At 48.8% G+C, this 18,856-nt stretch overlaps 2 protein-coding genes across 3 annotated transcripts in view; both read left to right on the forward strand.

Annotated features, from left to right (window-relative positions):
* The first annotated feature begins 1,792 nt into the window (after window positions 1-1,792).
* On the forward strand, window positions 1,793-12,684 carry LIN28A (lin-28 RNA binding posttranscriptional regulator A). Its single transcript, XM_025912103.2, has 3 exons — window positions 1,793-1,902; window positions 11,524-11,708; window positions 12,391-12,684. The coding sequence occupies exons 1-3, from the start codon at window positions 1,825-1,827 to the stop codon at window positions 12,608-12,610; spliced, it is 483 nt and encodes a 160-aa protein (XP_025767888.2). The 5' UTR covers window positions 1,793-1,824; the 3' UTR covers window positions 12,611-12,684.
* Window positions 12,685-17,007: 4,323 nt separating this feature from the next.
* The window catches only part of DHDDS (dehydrodolichyl diphosphate synthase subunit), a 35,520-nt gene continuing 33,671 nt past the window's right edge, over window positions 17,008-18,856 (forward strand). For both annotated transcript variants that reach the window (XM_086716123.1, XM_086716124.1), the window contains exons 1-2: window positions 17,008-17,144; window positions 17,638-17,755. In XM_086716123.1, the coding sequence (XP_086572249.1) occupies window positions 17,693-17,755 (63 nt within the window). In that variant the 5' untranslated portion in view covers window positions 17,008-17,144; window positions 17,638-17,692. The remainder of the gene's footprint in view (window positions 17,145-17,637; window positions 17,756-18,856) is intronic.

Below are 18,856 nucleotides of genomic sequence, written 5' to 3' on the forward strand. Positions count from 1 at the left end.
GGGAAGCGCACTTTAGGATGGGACTCTGAAAGAAGGAAGGTCTGGCTACCCAAGAGTGTCCGGAGGACTGGAAGAAATGCCTCCACCCACCTACCCACTTCGTCCCTCTTCCAGCAACGGATAGGGATGGGATTGGGATAGGAACAGGATGAGGGCAGCTGGAGGAGAGAGGAACACACTTCAAGCCTCTTAGGTTTCCTTCTGCTCTCCCAGGAAGCACCACGTGGAGTCAATTTTAGACACAGATTTGGAAGGAAAAAAGGAAGGATTTTTTACACAGAATCAATTAGGAGCACTTTGAGAGATCTAAAAAACAGTCGGAAACTCAGGGAGGGAGAGACATTCAGTCAGAGACAGCGTCTTGAGAGGCAGGCAGCGCCTTGGTCAGGACTGGAGATCAGCCGGGCTGGGTCTCCAGCCCCCCCCCCCCCCCCCCCACTTCCCCATCCCAGGCTTCCTAGTGTCCTGAACTCCAGGTCTATCTAAGCACACGGGGGTGGGGGGTGAGAGCGGGTCAGCTCCAAGCAGCCGGGTCAGCTCGGAGGCCTGAAGGGGAAGGGAGGGGGAGGGGCGCTCAAGAGCTGGGGGAGGGGGAGGGCTCATCCATTTCTCCCTTGACAGGTGGTTTGAGTCTCTGATTGGCCAGCGCTGCCAGGCTCACACCTCCCTCCCCCAACTCTCTGGAATGTATAATTATCTGCGCGGGGGGCGGGGGTGGTGTGTGAGTGTGTGTGGGAGCAGTCACATGGTTTTAAAACTACCCCCCCCACAAGCCCCCCACCTGTATGCTGCTTTGGGGACCCCCACTAAGTCCTTAAAGTACAGGATCCCAAATTCCAGGGTCCTCAAGACTTCTAGGGCTGACGGCCCTCATCTCCAGATGTGTGTGTGGGGAGGGGGTGTCAAACCTCAAGGTTCTGAGAAGGGACACCCCAGAGGTGTCAGAGACCACAGCGATGGGGGAGGGCCGGAGCTGGAGCCAGAAGGAAAGGGAGGGGAAAGAAGAGGGAGGGGAGGGGAGGGGAGGGGGCTGCCCGCGGGGGGTTGGGTCATTGTCTTTTAGAATTTGGGAGCCTTTGAAAAGCCGTGGGCCCTCCCACCGCTATTGTGCTGGGGAAGATGTAGCAGCCTCTTCTCCGAGCCACCCCTTTGCCTCCGGACTTCTCTGGGGCCAGCAGCCACCCGACCAGGGGCCCGGGGCCGCGGGCTCAGCCGACTACCATGGGCTCTGTGTCAAACCAGCAGTTCGCAGGTTCGAGCTCGGGACTTACTGGGGACACCTTAGGCTTCAGGGGCGCCCAGGATCCACATAAAAGGGAGGTTGGGAAATGTCCCCCAGCCTGGCCGAAGGACCCTAAGTCTGTGCGGCCTCCTGCTTCAGGGGCCATTTCTGGAGCAAGGAACCCTGGTGTCCCAGCGGCGTGCACGCCGAGGCTACGGGGGCGGGCGGACAGAAGAGGAGGGGCCTGTCCGGCCAGCTATCCCCGGGCAACATGTTGTGGGAAGAGGAGCAAAACTTTTGGGGCAACACTGGCTTCAGTGGAAGCTTGGGGAGCGCGGGAGGCGGCCAGGACAGGTCTTTCCTTGCCAGCTTCTTGGTAGCTACAGCCACCTGGGTGCACACCCGTGGGCTGGACACTCGGGTCTCCCTGCTGGGTCTCGAGAGGGCCCTCCCGATTCCGTGGCCCCCCCAGTTGAGCGCCCTCCCAACCTCCAGGTGGCTGCGCCAAGGCGCCGGAGGAGGCGCCGGAGGACGCCGCCCGGGCGGCCGAGGAGCCGCAGCTGCTGCACGGTGCCGGCATCTGTAAGTGGTTCAACGTGCGCATGGGGTTCGGCTTCCTGTCCATGACCGCCCGCGCCGGGGTCGCGCTTGACCCCCCAGTGGATGTCTTTGTGCACCAGGTGAGACCGATTCTGGCAACTTTGCCGGGGGAAGGGGATGTTGGCGCGCATATTCAAGGTTGGGGCGGACGGACTCGGCTGTTGGATTGAGGGAAACCGTGGGATCTCATTGTGCGCTGGCACCCCAGTTCTGAGTCCCCATTAATTCCAACGGGATGGGGGGCGGGCAGAGCCGATTATCAGCACGCCCACCCCCTTCCCGGAACCCCTCTGGCTTACCACGTGTCTCTTACCTCTTTCCCCTGGGAAGGGGGCAGGGGGCAGGGAGGTGACCCCATGTGGCAGAAACTAAGGTTGTATTGTGCTTGCCGGTGGGGGGAGGGCCAGCAGGCCGGCCAGGGAAGCACATGCCGGTTCTGAGCAGGGCCCTGAGCGCCCAGCGTCTTTCACTAACATGTGAATGGAGCTCCCTGGCGGGAGAGAGGCAGGCAAACCACTCTAGGATCAAACAGGGGTAAAGCTGAAAAGTCAGCTAGGTTCCAGCACCCAGGTGGTCACCCAAAACTAAAGCCCTGAGGCCTGAGTGAGTTTGGCAGATCCTTGAAGAATCTGTTTGGGGGCCTGAAACCTCTTCAGAGTACCCGCCTCTGGCACACAGTTCACCTACTGGGCTTTTGCCGTCCACTTCTTCCAGGAAGGAAAACCTAAGGAGCCCAGGCCTTAGACTCCTGGTCCAGGCTGGGAGGGAGTTAGGTCACAACCCCAAGTTCTCAGTTAAAGCAAGGCAGCCCAGTGGGGGTGAAATTCAGTGTCGCAGGGCAGGGGGTGGAGGGAGGCTAGCCTCTGGACCTATTCTCTGCTTGGCATTTATGGCCCCAGACAGCCATTGATTGCTGTCCTAACATTCCGGCCTCGAACAAGGAGCCAGAGACTTCAGGTTTCCCTCCTCCCTGGCTGCCTCTTCCTCTCACCCTCTCCTAAATATCTTAGAAGTGTCCCAGAGGTCCTGGGACACCAGCCACCCATAACAACCACATAAAGGAAGTTGCTGCTGGTGTCCCTTCCACCTTTGGAGGTTTCATGTTGGACCTGGGAAGGAGAAATTGATGATCTCAGGTCCAGTAGGTTGACACCCAGGCCGGGCAGGGAGGGGTTACTTCAGGGAAGTAGGCTTTAGGAGCTGAGGGGGAGGGGAAAGGAGGATGTGGGGATTAAGGGTTGGAGCCTGAGGGATGGTATTCTGGAGGGGGAGGGGTGAAGAAGGGAGATCCTGGGTGGACTGGTCCGAGGCAGCAGGGAAGTCCCCCGAGCATGGCCTTCAATGAGGACACAGAGTGGGGGGAAACAAGGGAGATATGGGATGCAGGGAGGCACTTAATGTTGGGTACCTTGGAGTCACTGGACTACTCGAACATCTGCTGGGAGGGTATACAGCAGGATGCTTAGCCACCTCCTTGCTGTGTCCTCGACCTCCCCCCCAGTCTTAACGCCCCCCCCCCCCCATCAGACAACTAGTTCTGACTAGTGGCTTTGCCCCCCTCCCTGTCTCATTTACATATGTGAATGATAACCCTCAGGAAGTAATTGTGGGAGAATGCAGGGAATTGGCCTCTTTAGATCTATTAAATCACTTTATTACAGGAACCAGCTTTGAATGGCCCTCCTCAGCGGGGTAGCCAGCTCTCCCACTCTTCCATTTATCTGATCACAAAGAGATTAAAATCTCTTGGTCTGGAGACGGACTGGACAGCTTCCCCAACTTTGGGAGGCTTGGAGTAAAAGAGACCCCAAATTTTGTTGCCTCCCTTCCAAAGGCTGCTGAATAGGATCTGGGAGGAATGTAGCCCCTCATCATCTGGGTTTCCTTGGTGATATCCAAATCCCAAGGAAGGTGTTCCCGAACAAATGAATCTGTGCCTCAGTCCACTTAACCTTAGGATCAAAAGCAAGTGGAAAATATTGGGTGGCATAGAGGAAAGCAGGGACCTTCAGGTTTTGGGGAGGGGAGCCTGCGCCATGCTCCTTCAGATGGGTTAGCTGGGAGATAACCTGGACTTGGGGATCTTGGAATGTCCAAGGACATTCCACAGTGGAATAAGTTATCAAGAGGGAGTGGGGCTGGGATAAGGACTTGAGAATTTAGTCCCCCAACACCCTCCACGAAACAGTTCTAGAAGGACAATGACTGGAAGTTCCCTGAGCCTATGGAGCAAGCGGCCGGAGCTTGGGGTGATCTCAAAACTCTATGGTAGCGGTTAGACTGGTGATTACAATCCCTGCACTTGAGGAATGTGAAATATCTCTTGGGGGCTCTACTGGAGAAGAATTCAGTAGATGAAGGATGATCCCTAAAAATTTTTCTAGGGAAGGAAAATGTTCCCAGTGTGTGCATGGGGGGTAAGGCACTCTCTTCAGCAAGAAAACCTCCCCTCCTTTGGCTGCTGGTGGTGGGTACCTCGGAGCCTGATGTGGTGAGAAGGATAATTGTCCTAAGATAAACATCTGCCAGGAGGGAGGATCGGGAAGCCCCTTTCTAAGAAAAGAGGAAGAAGGGGGGAAAGCAATTTAACATTTTCCTTTCCAAGGCTGGGCTTATTTGGTTCCCGACACACTCTTCTTTCTCAAATGCATTATGCACCCCCAGCAGTGGATAAGTAGGAAAGAAAACTTGCCCTTCGCCTTAAAGGGGAAAAAAAGAAAAAGGTGAAGAGATTTCTCTAAACAATCCTTTTATTCAGACACAGATTTTCAGATCTAGAACTCTCTGCTTGTCCCCAGGGTTAGGTGAGTTTATGAATCCTAATATTGGCAGATGGCCAGCCCTTAAACCGAGGTTTCTCAACCTCAACACTGTTGACATATTCTGAGAAGGATAACTCTTTGTTCAGAGCATCCCTCGGTTGTGACAACCCAAAATGTCTCCAGACATTGCCAAATGCCCCCTGGGAGGCAAAACCCCCCTCAATTGAGAAACGCAGTTCTACAGGGAACGGAGGTGCAAGAAAGCACTAAACTATTTTCCTAAGATTCACTAAGAATTTTGAAATCTTAATAGCCATTTTAAGAGTTTTGGTTTAACTCATGTTTCCTGTGGCTCAACTCCCAAACCCCCAAGACTTGTAGAAATTTGAAAACAAGAAAATTCCTCCCTGCTTCTACAGCTGCTCAGAATCCAAATATGTTTAAAATGGCTTTCCAGCTAAAATACTGTATTGGAAGGCCTGGAGGCAAAAGAAGATCCCAAATCTGACCGAGGGACCGAGTTTTGGTCAGGAGAAAAAATTTCAATAGAGAAACTGTGGAAACAGCTGAAGCCACGTGGCTTGCTTTTTCTGAAAAGGATGAGTGGGAGAGAGCGACCTCAGGCAGGATCTGGATTAGGAATTTCTGGATGGGGTGGGGAGGGGAGAATGTAGAGGGAGCTTTCTTCCCACCTGGTTTATAACCTTGTTGGTGCCTCTGATTACTCACCTCATATCTAGTCAGTGATGTGCTGGTCTTATCTCCTCCTCTGACCTATAAGCTCTTTGAAGAAAGGGACTAGCTGTCTAGTTTCCTAGTATGGACTTGGTGGGCAGAAGGAACTAATATGAAGAAGTAAGGAGTTCCTGAATTGGGAGGACAAGTTTGGGGTCCTGGTCAGTAGAGGTCTTCCTCCAGAGAGAAAGACTGGACATAATAAGGGAGGGAATGTTACTGTTCTTTCTCTGAACTGATGTCTAGAATAGGGCTGGGCTCTTCATGCAGCATGAACTGGAGTGAATGTCAAAAGTGTTGAGACCCAGATAGGACTCTCTAATTTTTGCTTATGGACGTGAAGCCACAGGTTTGGTGGTGATTTGTTAGTTTTTCATTTTCACCTTAATAGGAAAGAAATCAGACTAAAGTAAGTGAATCATTTTGATTTTCAGAAAGTTGGTAGAGTTTGAGCATTATGGAATCTTCTTGGGTCCTTGTCTTTCCGAAAAGCCATGCTTTCTTGACCGTGGCCCGAGTAAAGGCTGTGCCACCATCCTGAGCAAGTTTTCAATAGAAGAAACTTGGAACCTTTTTAGCTGGTGACACTGCCTTGCCCCGGAAGTGGTTTTTTGGTGACTTTCCCCAGGGCAGGGTTGTTTCTTGAACATTCCTAACCAAACTATCACCAGGTCCTCACCCTACTAGAATTCCCTGTTATATTTGGGGGAAACTGCTCTAGGCAAAACCACCACCCCTCCCTTCTTCCTGCAAGCTGGAGTAACAATTACTATCTATATTAAAGTCTGGGGTCAGGAGGTATGGGAGAGGAAGAGAGAATTTTCAGGAACAGTATGAAATTTGTACAGATTCATTTCAAATTATCTCAGCTTGGAGTTAAATTAATTCAGACGGGAAATCAAAGTCCAAGAAGAGTTAGTGGCTTTTGTAAACGGCAGAGAACATAAGAACAATTGGGTTTCTGGCTTTAAAACTCCAGGACGCTTTCTTCTGCACCCTTTGAGTGGGTGGGGACCTGGTGAGAAGTCAGCGCCCTATCCTTGAAAGTTCAGTCCCCTTAACTGCTTCCTGAGGACCGAGGATGCCTGCCCTAAGAAGCTGGGGAGATAAATCTCTGGTTCACAGTTCAAAACCAAGCAACTCTCCTCTCCAGTCTCCCTCTGGCTGCCTTTATGCTGACAGCTGATGAGCAGCACCATCTGGTGGAGAACTCCAGGCAGTAACTGGTAGTCCTGGCTGTGTCTGAGCAGAGGTGACTGGTGGGGGTTGTCTCTGCTGGCAGCCTTTGGTTCCAGACAGATCTCTTTCCTCAACCCTCCCTGACATATCATCAAATAAACTGCTTCTGGTAGAACCGGTTGGTTTCCTAGCCCCTACCAAACCCTACCTTCAGGAATGAAGCCCAGGTAGGACTATGGGGACAATTCGGGACTGAGTCATTTCTTCCATCTGCTTCCTTTACTTCTATGTGGCTATCAGAAAGTTTTAATATCTACATCTAACATGTTTATTTACAAATATGACTTGCATTATACTGCATAGCACTGGCTGTAGGGTCAGGCTGATGGCAATCAGTGCACTGAATTTGGAGAACGCTTTACTTCTCTGCTTCCATGACTTCAGCTGTAATATGGGGTCATAATGAGGCCTATCTGACAGACTTGATATGAAGGTTCAATGCATTACAACATGTGATGTGCTTAGAGCTCTCCTTAGCCTATAGTAAGCTTAGATGAATATCAGCAGTTTGGGGCGGTGGACAACTTGGTTTATTCCACAAATATTTGTGTATGGCTAGGCACTTGGAACTGAGTGGATAGACACTCACTCGACAGTCTGGAGCTGGAATGGGCCTGAGTGATGCAGAAAAACCGGGAGTGCAACCTTTGATCGCTGGGACCAAAGCAAGTTTCCCCCAAATTCTGCCTGCCACTTCTGTAGAAAGGAGCAATGTGACTAAAACCGGGCAATGTTGGGGCTGGTTATCATGAAGTCTGATCCCCTGCTTTTGCAAATGATTAAAGAACCAGCATGTGTCTGACTTCCACAGAGCAAGTTGTGGGAAACTCCGGTTCCTGTGTGCTTTTCACAACACCATGTTCCCTAAGCTCCTTCGTATCAACTGCTGCTGAAGCCAGCGGTCGATGCTGGATGGAGTATCTGATACGGGAAAGGGTGGTGGAGGCCGTGGTGAGGTATTAAGGAAGCAGAAGGTCGAAGTATTTAACTGGCCTAAGTCCTTCCCTGCCATCCAAAAAAAGAAAGGTCTCCTTCAAACTGTTTCCTGTCTGATTAAATGCCATCCTCCCCTGCGGAGTGGGCTCCTTGTGGGCTGCCTGCCCTCCTGCCTTGAACAAATTGGGTGAGGAAGATAGGAAGGAAACCTGCTTCCCCCACCAACCTTGAAAATAATTTACCTGAATAAATGGCCCTCATTCGGGTTCCCGCATAGAGGATTTGACCGGAGGTAACATAGAGGGGTTCCTGTGTCCTTCTATCCCTGGAAGCCTGGGATGGCAGGGCAGGGAGAAGTGAGGATGCCTGCTGGCGGTGACTTTGGCCGACCCAGCAGGCTTGACTGGAAGAAAGGTGTCTCTATCCATTTCTCTCAGTGACCATAACCCCATTATGGAGAGGAAGGAACTGATGAATGTGGGGTAGGGGGGAGTCGGGGGAGCCGGGGAAGCTACAGCCTCTGGAACTCCAGGAATCTGACCACCAGAACCAACCAGTGTCAACTCTTTGTTTCCTGGGGCTGGGCTCTATTGGGGGAGCTCAAGCTTTGCCCCTCCCCCCCCACCCCAGGCCTTTTCTTTTTTGGAGGGGATGGGGAGAGGGGCGGGGCCCTGCTTTGTGTGTGGTTGGGGGTGGGGTGGGGGTGGTAGCAAGAATTTCAGGCTCCTTTCTGATGCTGGCCCTGTGAGGCCAGCTCAGTGGGGCTGCACGGCGATTACCTATCTGATAAGAGAGGAATTCAAACTATGTGTTGTAGAAAGGGGCAGGGTGGGGGGGGGGGCAGGGAGCCACCCCTGCAGACCACCAGTCTAAATCTCTGCGGTAAGGTCCCTGCAGGGTTACATTTTTAAATTTGACAGTCTTAAATAAACCTCAAATCCTCCAGTGATGGAGTGGGTGACCTGAGAGGACCAGTCAGTTTCGTATTGCCCCCACTGGTATTCTCTTGTTCTCACAGTGAGCCTAGGAGGGGTAGATGGGTATAAAAACCCATCTGAGTTTCCACAGTTAGCACTAAAAACCCGAGTTAAAATTTTGAGCCTCTTGACACTCCGTTCTCACTGTTACCCTGCCCTGATCCAGTCTGAAGAGGTTGATGATAATTGCCACTCACTGAGGATTTATGTGTGATAGGCTATGTGTTAACTACTCTTCATGCATAAAACCTCATAGGGCCACCATAAAATTAATACTTGCTCCATTTTATAGGTTAGCACAGAAAGGAGGAAACAGGTCTCAGACTCCAAACCCTTGTTCTTAATCACTTCTCTGCTGAATCACAGCTGGAACTAGGAGTGTCCCGGCCTCCGAGTCCACTAGGCAAATGGGAGGACCTGGGATTGTACCTCCTGACAACTGGTTTATCCCAGCTGAATAAGAGACCAGCCATATCTGCCTTCAAATCAAGGTCGATTCTGTGCAACAGGAAAGGGGAAAGGGCCCTTCACCTTTCTGCCGTGTTTTTAGTTCCTGTCTTAATGCTCTGCCCCTTGCCTCACATCAGCATTGGGGGAGGGGAGAGGTCATCACGTCCCCTGGCTGTTCCTGGGGGAATAAAAAGGAAGGGAAAGGATATTCGTATGGTGGAACTGGTGGACAAAAGCTACAGATAATACATGAAATATTTGCTGAGCACATTCCCGATGTTTCCATGCCCACGTAATCTTCATTAGAGGCCTAGATGGGTAACTTACTGTTACCCCAATTCTCTGAAGGATCTGAGGTCCAGACCTGCATGATTGACTAAGGTCATGCAGCCAAAAATTGGTACAACCAGCATTTCGTGAACTCTACGGTGTGTCTGGCACTCAGCCCTATGCTCTTTTATCCAATTACCTCCATGGGATCTTTGTCTTAAGCAATGCCATCTAAATTAAAACAACAATGTCCACGATTGAGAAAGTGGGGATCCAGGCTGGCTAAAGAGCATGTCTCACCTAAGTCCCAGTTTGAAATATTCCTCCTACCAACCACCACCTGCGTAATATAAGAGTGCTGCTTATTCATGTTCCCTCATGTCAAGACTAGGTGCACAGTGATCCCTTTTGCTTCTCTGATCCCTATTTTCTACGACTACACCTTGTTGACATTTGACACACTCTTTGGATCTTTTACTCTAATGGAGTAAGCCATAATGAAGTCTGTTCTGGGGAGAGGCTTTCACTTCCACTAATGTGTTGCTGTTGATGCATTAAGTGGCAAGGTAGAATGGACTGTGAGCTTTGAATCGGGACCCTGGGTTCTTCTGACCCGTTTATTGCCTCAACTAGCTATGTGATAACTCCCTATTTTGGGGAAGGCTGCCGGGCTCTCTGCAAGTGTCGATATTTTTAAATTTTAATATAAACATGTAGTCTATTAATGGGGTTGTTCCAAACATGCTAGATCTTTTTTCCTTCATCGGTATGACCCGGTTGTCTTTCCAAGTCAGACAATTCAGATTTACCTCTTGGTTCATTAATTCATCCAAAAATGTATTAGGCATTATATTCTGTGATTCTTTTTTTCTTACTGATTTATAGTAGCTTTTTATAGTTTTATCAGTCTATCTGTCTTGACTTGTACAGGTTGTTCCATACTTTAACATTTTGATATTTAATTTCTCTGGAATGTAGTTTGCATACAAGTGCTATAAAAGTGTAGAATTCTGGCTTGATAGCTAAAACAGGTAATTTTCTTGACGGTATTGAACTGTTGCCCTTCCCTGTTGATTTCTCTATATATACTTGAACTTCCTAGTGGGCTTTCCCTTATAAACTTACTGATTCATCAGGTTTGGTCATACTGTCTTTTCCCTTTAACTTGCCAGTAACATCGTGTCTAAATCATAGGTTACAGGTATCAAGCACCATTATCACTAAATATTTCAGTGTGTGTTTTTAAAACTCAGGTCATTGTCTTTCACAATCTCAGTGCAAAGATCAAAATCTGGGGGGGGCACCTGGGTGCCTCAGTCGGTTGAGCGTCCGGCTTCGGCTCACGTCATGATCTCACGGTTCGTGCATTCCAGCCCCACGCTGGCTCTGTGCTGACAGCTCAGAGCCTGGAGACTGCTTTGGATTCTGTGTTTCCCTCTCTCTCTGCCGCTCCCTGCTCACACGCGCGCTCTCTCTCTCTCTCTCTCTCTCTCTCTCTCAAAACAAAAACAAAAATTAAAAAAAAAAGAGAGAGAGAGAGACAGGGTGTGAGCAGGGGAGGAACAGAGAGAGAAGGAGACACAGAATACGAAGCAGGCTCCAGGCTCTGCGCTGTCAGCACAGACCCCGACGTGGGGCTCGAATCCACGATCTTCGAGATCATGACCTGAGCCAAAGTCAGCCGCTCAGCCTTCTGAGCCACCTATCTTTTTTTTTTTTTTTTTAACTCTACACCCAGCATGGGGCTTGAACTCACAACTCTGAGATAAGAGTTTCATCCTCTGCTGACCCAGCCAGCCAGGCGCCACTATTTGTTGATTTCTCATAAATGTTACGTTTAAGAATTTTCCATCTGTTCTACTTTTGTCTAAATGACAAGAGCTGCAAAAAAGTTATGGCATCTGTTTATGTAATGATTATTCTTTGTTAATGTAACATGGATCGCTTGTTCTTAATTGTGGTAGCTCTTTGAGTGGATAATTTCTTACTGATAACATGGAAATAGTATCACACTTGTACCTTAAAGAATGCGTGTATGCAGTTTTTTGGTGGAAGAATGGAGACTAGGGGCGCCTGGGTGGCGCAGTCGGTTAAACGTCCGACTTCAGCCAGGTCACGATCTCGCGCTCCGTGAGTTCGAGCCCCGCGTCGGGCTCTGGGCTGATGGCTCAGAGCCTGGAGCCTGTTTCCGATTCTGTGTCTCCCTCTCTCTCTGCCCCTCCCCCGTTCATGCTCTGTCTCTCTCTGTCCCCAAAATAAATAAACGTTGAAAAAAAAAAAAAAAAAAAGAATGGAGACTAACATTAAAATCTACCATGTTTCCCTTCCCCAGAGCAAGCTGCACATGGAGGGCTTCCGGAGCCTCAAGGAGGGTGAGGCCGTGGAGTTCACCTTTAAGAAGTCTGCTAAGGGCCTGGAATCTATCCGGGTCACGGGCCCCGGTGGGGTGTTCTGTATTGGGAGCGAGAGGCGGCCCAAAGGGAAGAACATGCAGAAGCGCAGATCAAAGGGAGACAGGTATGGACGGGAAGGTGGCTGGACTAGGGAGAGTTCTCCCAATCTGGCCCCTTTCTTGGGCCAGGATGCCAAAGACACAATGAAGCCTGCAGTCCCTGGCAACGTGTGGGTGTTTGGCGTTTCTGCCTTAGGGTATGGGAGATGAGGAAAGGGCTGTAGGTGAGAAGGGCACTTAATTATTTCAGAAGCAAAGAAGATCACAGATGGGAAAGTCTAAGTGATGGGGACAAGATGGTGGATGTACCTGTTGCTTCTTCACTAGGTCTCCAAGTGGCTAGTTTCTTTTGTCTTTGCTCTGTGCTGGAGCAGGTCATATAGTTGCCTGACTCCTTTAATTTTCTCTCTTTTTAGTGAATGACTGGTACAGTTTCTTAAGCGTATGGTAGTGTCTTCCCTATCTCGTGAATTGCGGTTCCCAGTTGGGGTCCATGACTTCCCATCCTTGATTATTTCAGAATTTTCAAGTGGACATAAATCTGAAGATCCCATCTAGACAATGACAGATTTGGGAAGAACTTAGAGGTATCTAGTCCTAGTCCTAAGTCTTCCTTTTGTAAGTGAGGAAATTGGTTTCCAGGGAGGAGAGTGAGTATAGTAACTGATCAGAGCCCAGGTGTCCTCACTCAGAGGAAGGCTTCTGCTCTCGCACCTTTCTCAACTTTACCATCCTGCTTTGTACTAGGTGCTACAACTGTGGAGGTCTAGACCACCATGCCAAGGAATGCAAGCTGCCACCCCAGCCTAAGAAGTGCCACTTCTGCCAGAGCATCAGCCACATGGTGGCCTCGTGTCCACTGAAAGCCCAGCAGGCCCCCAGCTCACAGGGAAAGCCAGCCTACTTTCGGGAGGAAGAAGAAGAAGAGATCCATAGCCCTGCCCTGCTCCCAGAGGCCCAGAATTGAGCTACAGTGGGTGGGGGCTATGCTTTTGTGATCAGGAAGTTTTGAGGAGCAGGCATCAATCGGCAGAGTGGAGAAAGTGGGGACAGGGTGGGTAGGGGGCAGCTGGCGCTGCCATGTGTCTCAGGCCGGGGTCCACAGCATCACCCCCTCTTCCTTCTTGGCAGGGTAGGGGGAAGGGGTGAGGCAAATGAACTCCAACCATGCTCTATCCAAATGCTTGTGAGCGTGTTCTGGGGAAAATCTCTCCCCATGTGCTTTAGCTGCCCCAGATCTCCAGCTTCTGAAAGTGGTCTGGATAGGGAAGTTGTTTTCCTTTCAAAGAAGGATACGTAGTAATAATTTTTCCCATGCCAGAATGTAAAGATCAAGCATGAGACCAGATGGATGGGCCCAACCCACGGAGCACTACTTTCTGTGGGAGGGAATCTCTCAAGGGTAAGGCAGGGTTTTTTCCACAACTTGTCCCCTACCCTGCTCTTGGGATAAGATGCTGAGAACTCTCCCGAGCAATGGGTTGTGACCGCAGGCAAAGGGACTGTTGGGTGAACAGCTGCAGACCTGCTGTTCCTAAGCTTACTCCCACCCCATTCTGGGCCAATAGAATTTTATTTATTTGCTCCCTTGGATGACCGCACCTTGGGCCCCACTTTCTCCAGGATGCCAACTGCACTAGCTGTGTGCGAATGACGTATCTTGTGCATTTTAACTTTTTTTTTTCGTAATATAAATGTTCTGGTTTTGTACTTTTGTGTATTTTAATCTTAAGGCCCTCGTTCCTGCACTGTGTTCTCAGGTACATGAGCGATCTCAGGGATAAGTCGGCAGCAGCTTCAGGTCTGCACGGCAGGAATACTGTTTGTTTTATCATCAGGGAGAACAACTATTTGGAGTGCATAGCCTATTGAACTACCTCATTTTTGCCAAATAGAACTGGCTTTTCTGCCATAGTGTCCTCTTAAAAACCCCTCCGCCTTCAATGTTCCATGGGAGACTAGGTTTTGGCTCAGTTGCCCCCATGACTTGATCTCTTTCTACCGGAAGACTGGAAATTGGTCCGAACAGGAAAAGGTGGTACAGGAAGGTTTGAAGAGGCTGCACCGAGCCAAAAGGTGCAGAGCCAAAGCCAAGGTTAGGAGAGGGCTGTCTATAAGTATAGTAAAGGATTTCTGTTCCAGACTTCTAATCCCAGGGCACGGGACTCACTTTACATACCAGATCCATCCTTCACTGGATTGGGCTAGGCCTACCATGCACAACAGGGTGTGTGTGTGTGTGAGAGAGAGAGAGAGAGTGTGTGTGTGTGTGTTTAAAAAAAAAAAAGAGTTGGTAAGAATAGCTTTAAGAACAATACCTCTGTACCCATCTTGAGCTGCCCAGGGATGGATGTATGAAGCAAAGGCTAAATTTCTCAACTTTTGTAAATTCTGGGCTTTTCTTATTGGCTTCCAGAGAGACCATAAGCCATGGCGTTATGGTGCCCAGAGCCAGTGTCCTGCCCTGCTGTAGCAGTGATTAATGTCGTGGTAGCTAAAGGAGAAAAGGTTTCGTTTACATGCTGTGAGATCACCACAAACCTACCTCACTGTGTTGAAACGGGGCAAATGCAATAGAACGCATTGGGTGATGTGTGTCTGATCCTGGGTTCTTGTCTCCTCCAATCGCTGCTCCCCCCCCCCCCCCCCCAACTGCTAGTTATATCGTATTTGTCTGGGTTTTGTAGGACTTCACGAATAGCTGATTGGGTGATTGCTAGGTGGTCTGGTTTGTGTAAATATAAAGTGTTGGTCTTCTCCATGTTCTTTTGGGGTTTTATTGTTTACAAACTTTTTTGTATTGAGAAAAATAGCCAAAGCATCTTTGACAAAAGGTTCTGCACCAGGAAGAGAATCTGGAACATAGCTTGGTGACCCCTCTTAAAGTGTGGTGGTCTTGAACCATCCTTTCTTTTGTGTTTCCTTCCCCTATTTCCTATTTCGGACCAGATCTTCTATTCTTAAAACTTGACTCCTACCCTATCCCCCTCCCCAAAACAGCCCCCCTCCCACATATACCTTTAAACCCTGAAAAAGCTATAAACACTCCATCCCTTGTTCCTAATATCTTGTGTCAAGACCATTCCTTGATGTGATTCATACCAATACACTTGTATTTGAATGGATCAACCCTACTTTAATCTCTAATCTTAGGGTAGAGAGAAGCAAAAGCAACGAGGGGGGCCTTCCATGTAGAAATAGGGTCTGGAGACCAAGAAAGGGAAGATGAATGTATAATCCAAGTCACTCAGGAATTTTTATGCAGGTGCAAGAAACTTACGTCAAAGTGGCCACAAGATTGTTTAATAGGAGACGAACGAATGTAACTCCATGTTTACTGCTAGAAACCAAAGCTTTGTGTGAAATCTTGAACTTATGGGGGTGGGTTGGGGTAGGAAAGCTTGTACCTATCTGTTCTTTCCCTGATCCCTTCCCCTCATTTCTTGAACTGCAGGAGACTGAGCCCCCCTTGGGCTTTAGTGACTCCATCTCTGGGGGGTGTTTATGTGGTTGATTTTGCTGTGCCGGGTACTTCCTTTCCCCACCTGCTATTGTTTTGTAATACACATGCTGACCCTTTTCCCTTCTCTTTTTACCCTGGGAAAATCCAATGAATAAATAAAAAGTTATTGGTACTGAAACTGTCCTCTTGTTGGATATTTAGGGTGTTTTTCTTCCATAATTCCCACCTTCTTGGATTGGGACTCAGAAGTCACAGAAGAACCATTAAGTTTCCTGTTCAGCCATTTTGTTAGAAATGAATCCTGAAAATTCAGTCCTCTTAGCACCTCATTACAGTGGATTTTTGTTTCTAGTTAAGGCCTCTTGTCCTTTTCCTTGGAAGCTGCCACATTCAAGAGGGGATTAGGAGCTTGGCATGCATAAGAATGGGGTTGCCTGTGCCACTGGCTGGGATGAAAGGATGGGGCCATGGCTTGGGGCATGAGACCCTAATACTTTCTCCCCTGCTCCTCAAAGCCTTTTACAAATCTTAATTAATTAACCCCCTGTAGCACCCCAGGGAGGGGAATATGTGGAACTAGGGAAATTGAGGCCAGAGGAAGTAACACTGATTAGCTATACAAAAACGTTAACATTTTATTGGAGTGCAAGTGTGCTAGCCTTCTAATGAACATTGTATTTTAAAACATCTAGTTCCCCCACCCCCAAGGGAAGGATTTAAGAAGAAAAAAACTTGCTTGGAGGCACGCCATTTATTACACAAAGTGCACAGAAACAGCAGAACAAGGCCAAGAAATTACATACCCACTCCAGAGATTTCACGCCCAAAAGTCAAAGCTGACCATGGAAGCTGCTAAAAGTAGCAAACTATTACAGGGCTTCAGTAAATGGTCTTCTGCAAAACTGAAGTAATCAGCTAGGCTGAAACTTAGCTCCCAGGATGCAAAGCAGGAAGGATGGAAAAGCTTAAGACTATTCATGGGTGGGTTACTCATCTCTAGGGCTTTCTTTGATCATGTGTGTTAAAAGTAACCCTTTCATCAGACACATGATGAACTAAGGAGTTACCAGTGCAGCAACTCTTCCTTACCTTGTTCCTCGGATGAGATTACAAAGTGAGAAACTACAAGGTTCTTTGGAAATTGTAAAGTTGGGGTTTTTTTCCCCCTGCTTTTCTAATTTTCAGAAAATTGAACTCAGTTCCTTTTGTGAGTGCTCAAATTCCTGCAACAGTTTTCCTTAAAGGTTTGGTACAGAGCTTAATGCCTATGATTTTTCTATCAAGGTTAATCGATGGCCTCTCAGTTATTTTATTAGTCATTCTTAGAGCAGAGCTTTCTGGCCTCAACCCTATTTTGAGTTCCTCTGGGTAGGTCCTGAGAATCTGAAAATCTTAAAATATGAGTGCACAAATCAGCACAAAATGGATTGATAGTAAGTGCGTCTGTGAGACTGACTAGAGCTAGGAATTTACCAAATGACTAAAATCCACTAAACAAAACTGCAAACAGTAAATACAGGATTTGAAAGACTTGGGCCAGGTCTCTAGGCCTTCCAGCGTGCGGGACACCGCCCAAACTCATTTCTCAGCAGTCCTAAACTGCCACCAGCGGCTGTAACGCCCTTGCGCTTCGGCATGGGGATCCCCGAATTCTCGCTCTTTAGGGGAGCCCGCCCGAGGCCTCCCGATCTGCGGAGAGATACAGACCTCTCCGCTCCCCGAGGCGATCTCGGCCCCGCCTTTCCCGGCCGGGTCCCCAAGCACGTGGCCCGGAACCCGCCCGCCCCACTCGGTCACGTGAGCGCAGCTCTTCCCTGCCCCGCCTCCGGGAGTGCGACTTTTGGCCGGAACGTTAGCACCGCCCCTCCTCCAAGCCCGCAGGCGCAGGGCCCGACACCGCCCATTGGGTGGCGGGAGGGGGCGTGTTCCAGCGCCCGGCGATGACATATTCTTCCAGCGCCACGTCGTGAGGAAGTGTCGAGCCACTGGAGCAGCCGGAAGGTTCCGGGTGGAGTGGAGCAGGTGCTGGGTTTAAGCGGTGAGCGAGAGAGGAGAGAGGTGACTGGGCGGGATGGGGCGGGGGGGGCGGCTGTGGGAGAAACAAAGGGGCTAGTGGAGGAGATGATTGAGGGAATGATAATGGGGAGACCTCTGAGGTTGGAGGTGTCGGGTGCAACCCCTGAAGGGGTTGGTGTGTTGGAACGCAGAATGAGAAAGGGTCTCTGGGAGGATGGAGAAGGAAGAAGCGGGGAAGGATCAGGATGCAGGCACTGTGGTGTGGCAGGAAGGCGACTTGGATGTCCGAGAAAAGTCGGTGCAGTTTCCAAGGAAAAGAGGATAGCAGCAACGTCTACCAAGCCAGAACTAGGGAAAGGCCTCTACCCCAAAGGTCTCATTCGCTATAAACTCTGGGTGGTGAAGAGTTATAGGCTTAGACCAGTGTCTTTGGATCCTAATGCTGGCTACTCTGCACAGTCATCTGAAGCTGTTTGCAAGCTTTGGTGATTTGTTCTCTTTCTTGTTTATCCAAGGTTACCGAGCTGGTGTCTTCTTGTTCTGGGCTCATCCTCTGCCAGGGCAGGAGCTATGTCATGGATCAAGGAAGGAGAGTTGTCACTTTGGGAGCGGTTCTGTGCCAACATCATAAAGGTGAGTACCAGTTGGCCTGCTGGTTAGTTGGGTAATCTTGTGTCAAAACCTGTTATTAACATGGAGTAGTAATCCATGATGTTAAGAGGAATTTAGCAATGGAACCGAAGAGTCTGAATTGCAAGGTAACTTCCAGGTCTGTGTTTCTGGCAGGTAATTGTCCTAATTTTCATGCTTTCAAGAACACCGGGACCTCCCAATATCATAGACTGTTAGGTCTTCCTTACAGTTCGAAGTTTGTTACTTGGAACTTTGATCTATTTTTCCTTGTACTGTTCTCTGGATTTAGATAGAATAATCTTTCCTTGATGTGGCAGTAGAGAATGATGGTTAAGAGTTTGGGCTCTAGAGACAGACAAACAGACCAAAAGTCCCAGTGTATCATGTATTAACCTGTGACTTTATATAGTGGTTTTTGGATGAGAGGAAACATAACACCAAAAATAGCACTCTGTCTAGCAGTTCTTAATTACTGCTATTACTGGGGCTGTTTTCAGCCATTTGAGGACTATGATCATTCCAGTTTCTACACCCCCTTACTTCCCCAAATCTTGCCTCTGCTTCTTCTCTAGGAATCGCAACAATTTATATTTTGTCCATATAACAGGTTTGAGATTTAAGCCAGCCAGCCTGATTTTTGTCTTTCAACCACAGACTGTCAAGCAGTGGGTAGCAGTGAATTTAGGAGTCAGCAAAGCCTTATACTAACCTCCCCCCACTCCCCTCCCCCCCACATACACACTCACACACATATGCCAAATGATCTCAAGCAGGCAAGCAAGTAGAAAGTATCTTTTTGGGGAACTACTGCAGTCATGTGTTGGGAAGAACAAACTACATGATTTGGCTGGAAATTTTTATTTTTTTTATTTTTTATTCTACAACTTGAGGACAAAAGTCAAAACTGTTGGAGAGGTGCAAAGGAAGCAGTCAGTGAAGAGGCCCTAAGGCCAGTGGAATTAGGCTAAGGAGTGAATTTTTGCTGTGATAGACAACTAAAGGCTGCTATACGCCAGATGAGAAGTTTTGTTGGCCCCCAAAATGTCTTTTTTGTTTGCTTTGAAATGGCTCCTGACATTTACATTTTGATACAAGTCCTGA

The sequence above is a fragment of the Puma concolor genome, chromosome C1 (assembly GCF_028749965.1).
Source record: "Puma concolor isolate L17-30 chromosome C1, mPumCon1.1.hap2, whole genome shotgun sequence".
NCBI classification, from domain to species: Eukaryota; Metazoa; Chordata; class Mammalia; order Carnivora; family Felidae; genus Puma; species Puma concolor.

Bases quoted from the DNA above. Each gene is read 5' to 3' on its own strand.
- LIN28A (XM_025912103.2), top strand. From the start codon at position 1,825: ATGGGGTTCGGCTTCCTGTCCATGACCGCCCGCGCCGGGGTCGCGCTT. The intron at 1,903-11,523 runs GTGAGACCGATT...TCCCTTCCCCAG, and splicing joins TGGATGTCTTTGTGCACCAG to AGCAAGCTGCACATGGAGGG. The intron at 11,709-12,390 runs GTATGGACGGGA...GCTTTGTACTAG, and splicing joins CGCAGATCAAAGGGAGACAG to GTGCTACAACTGTGGAGGTC.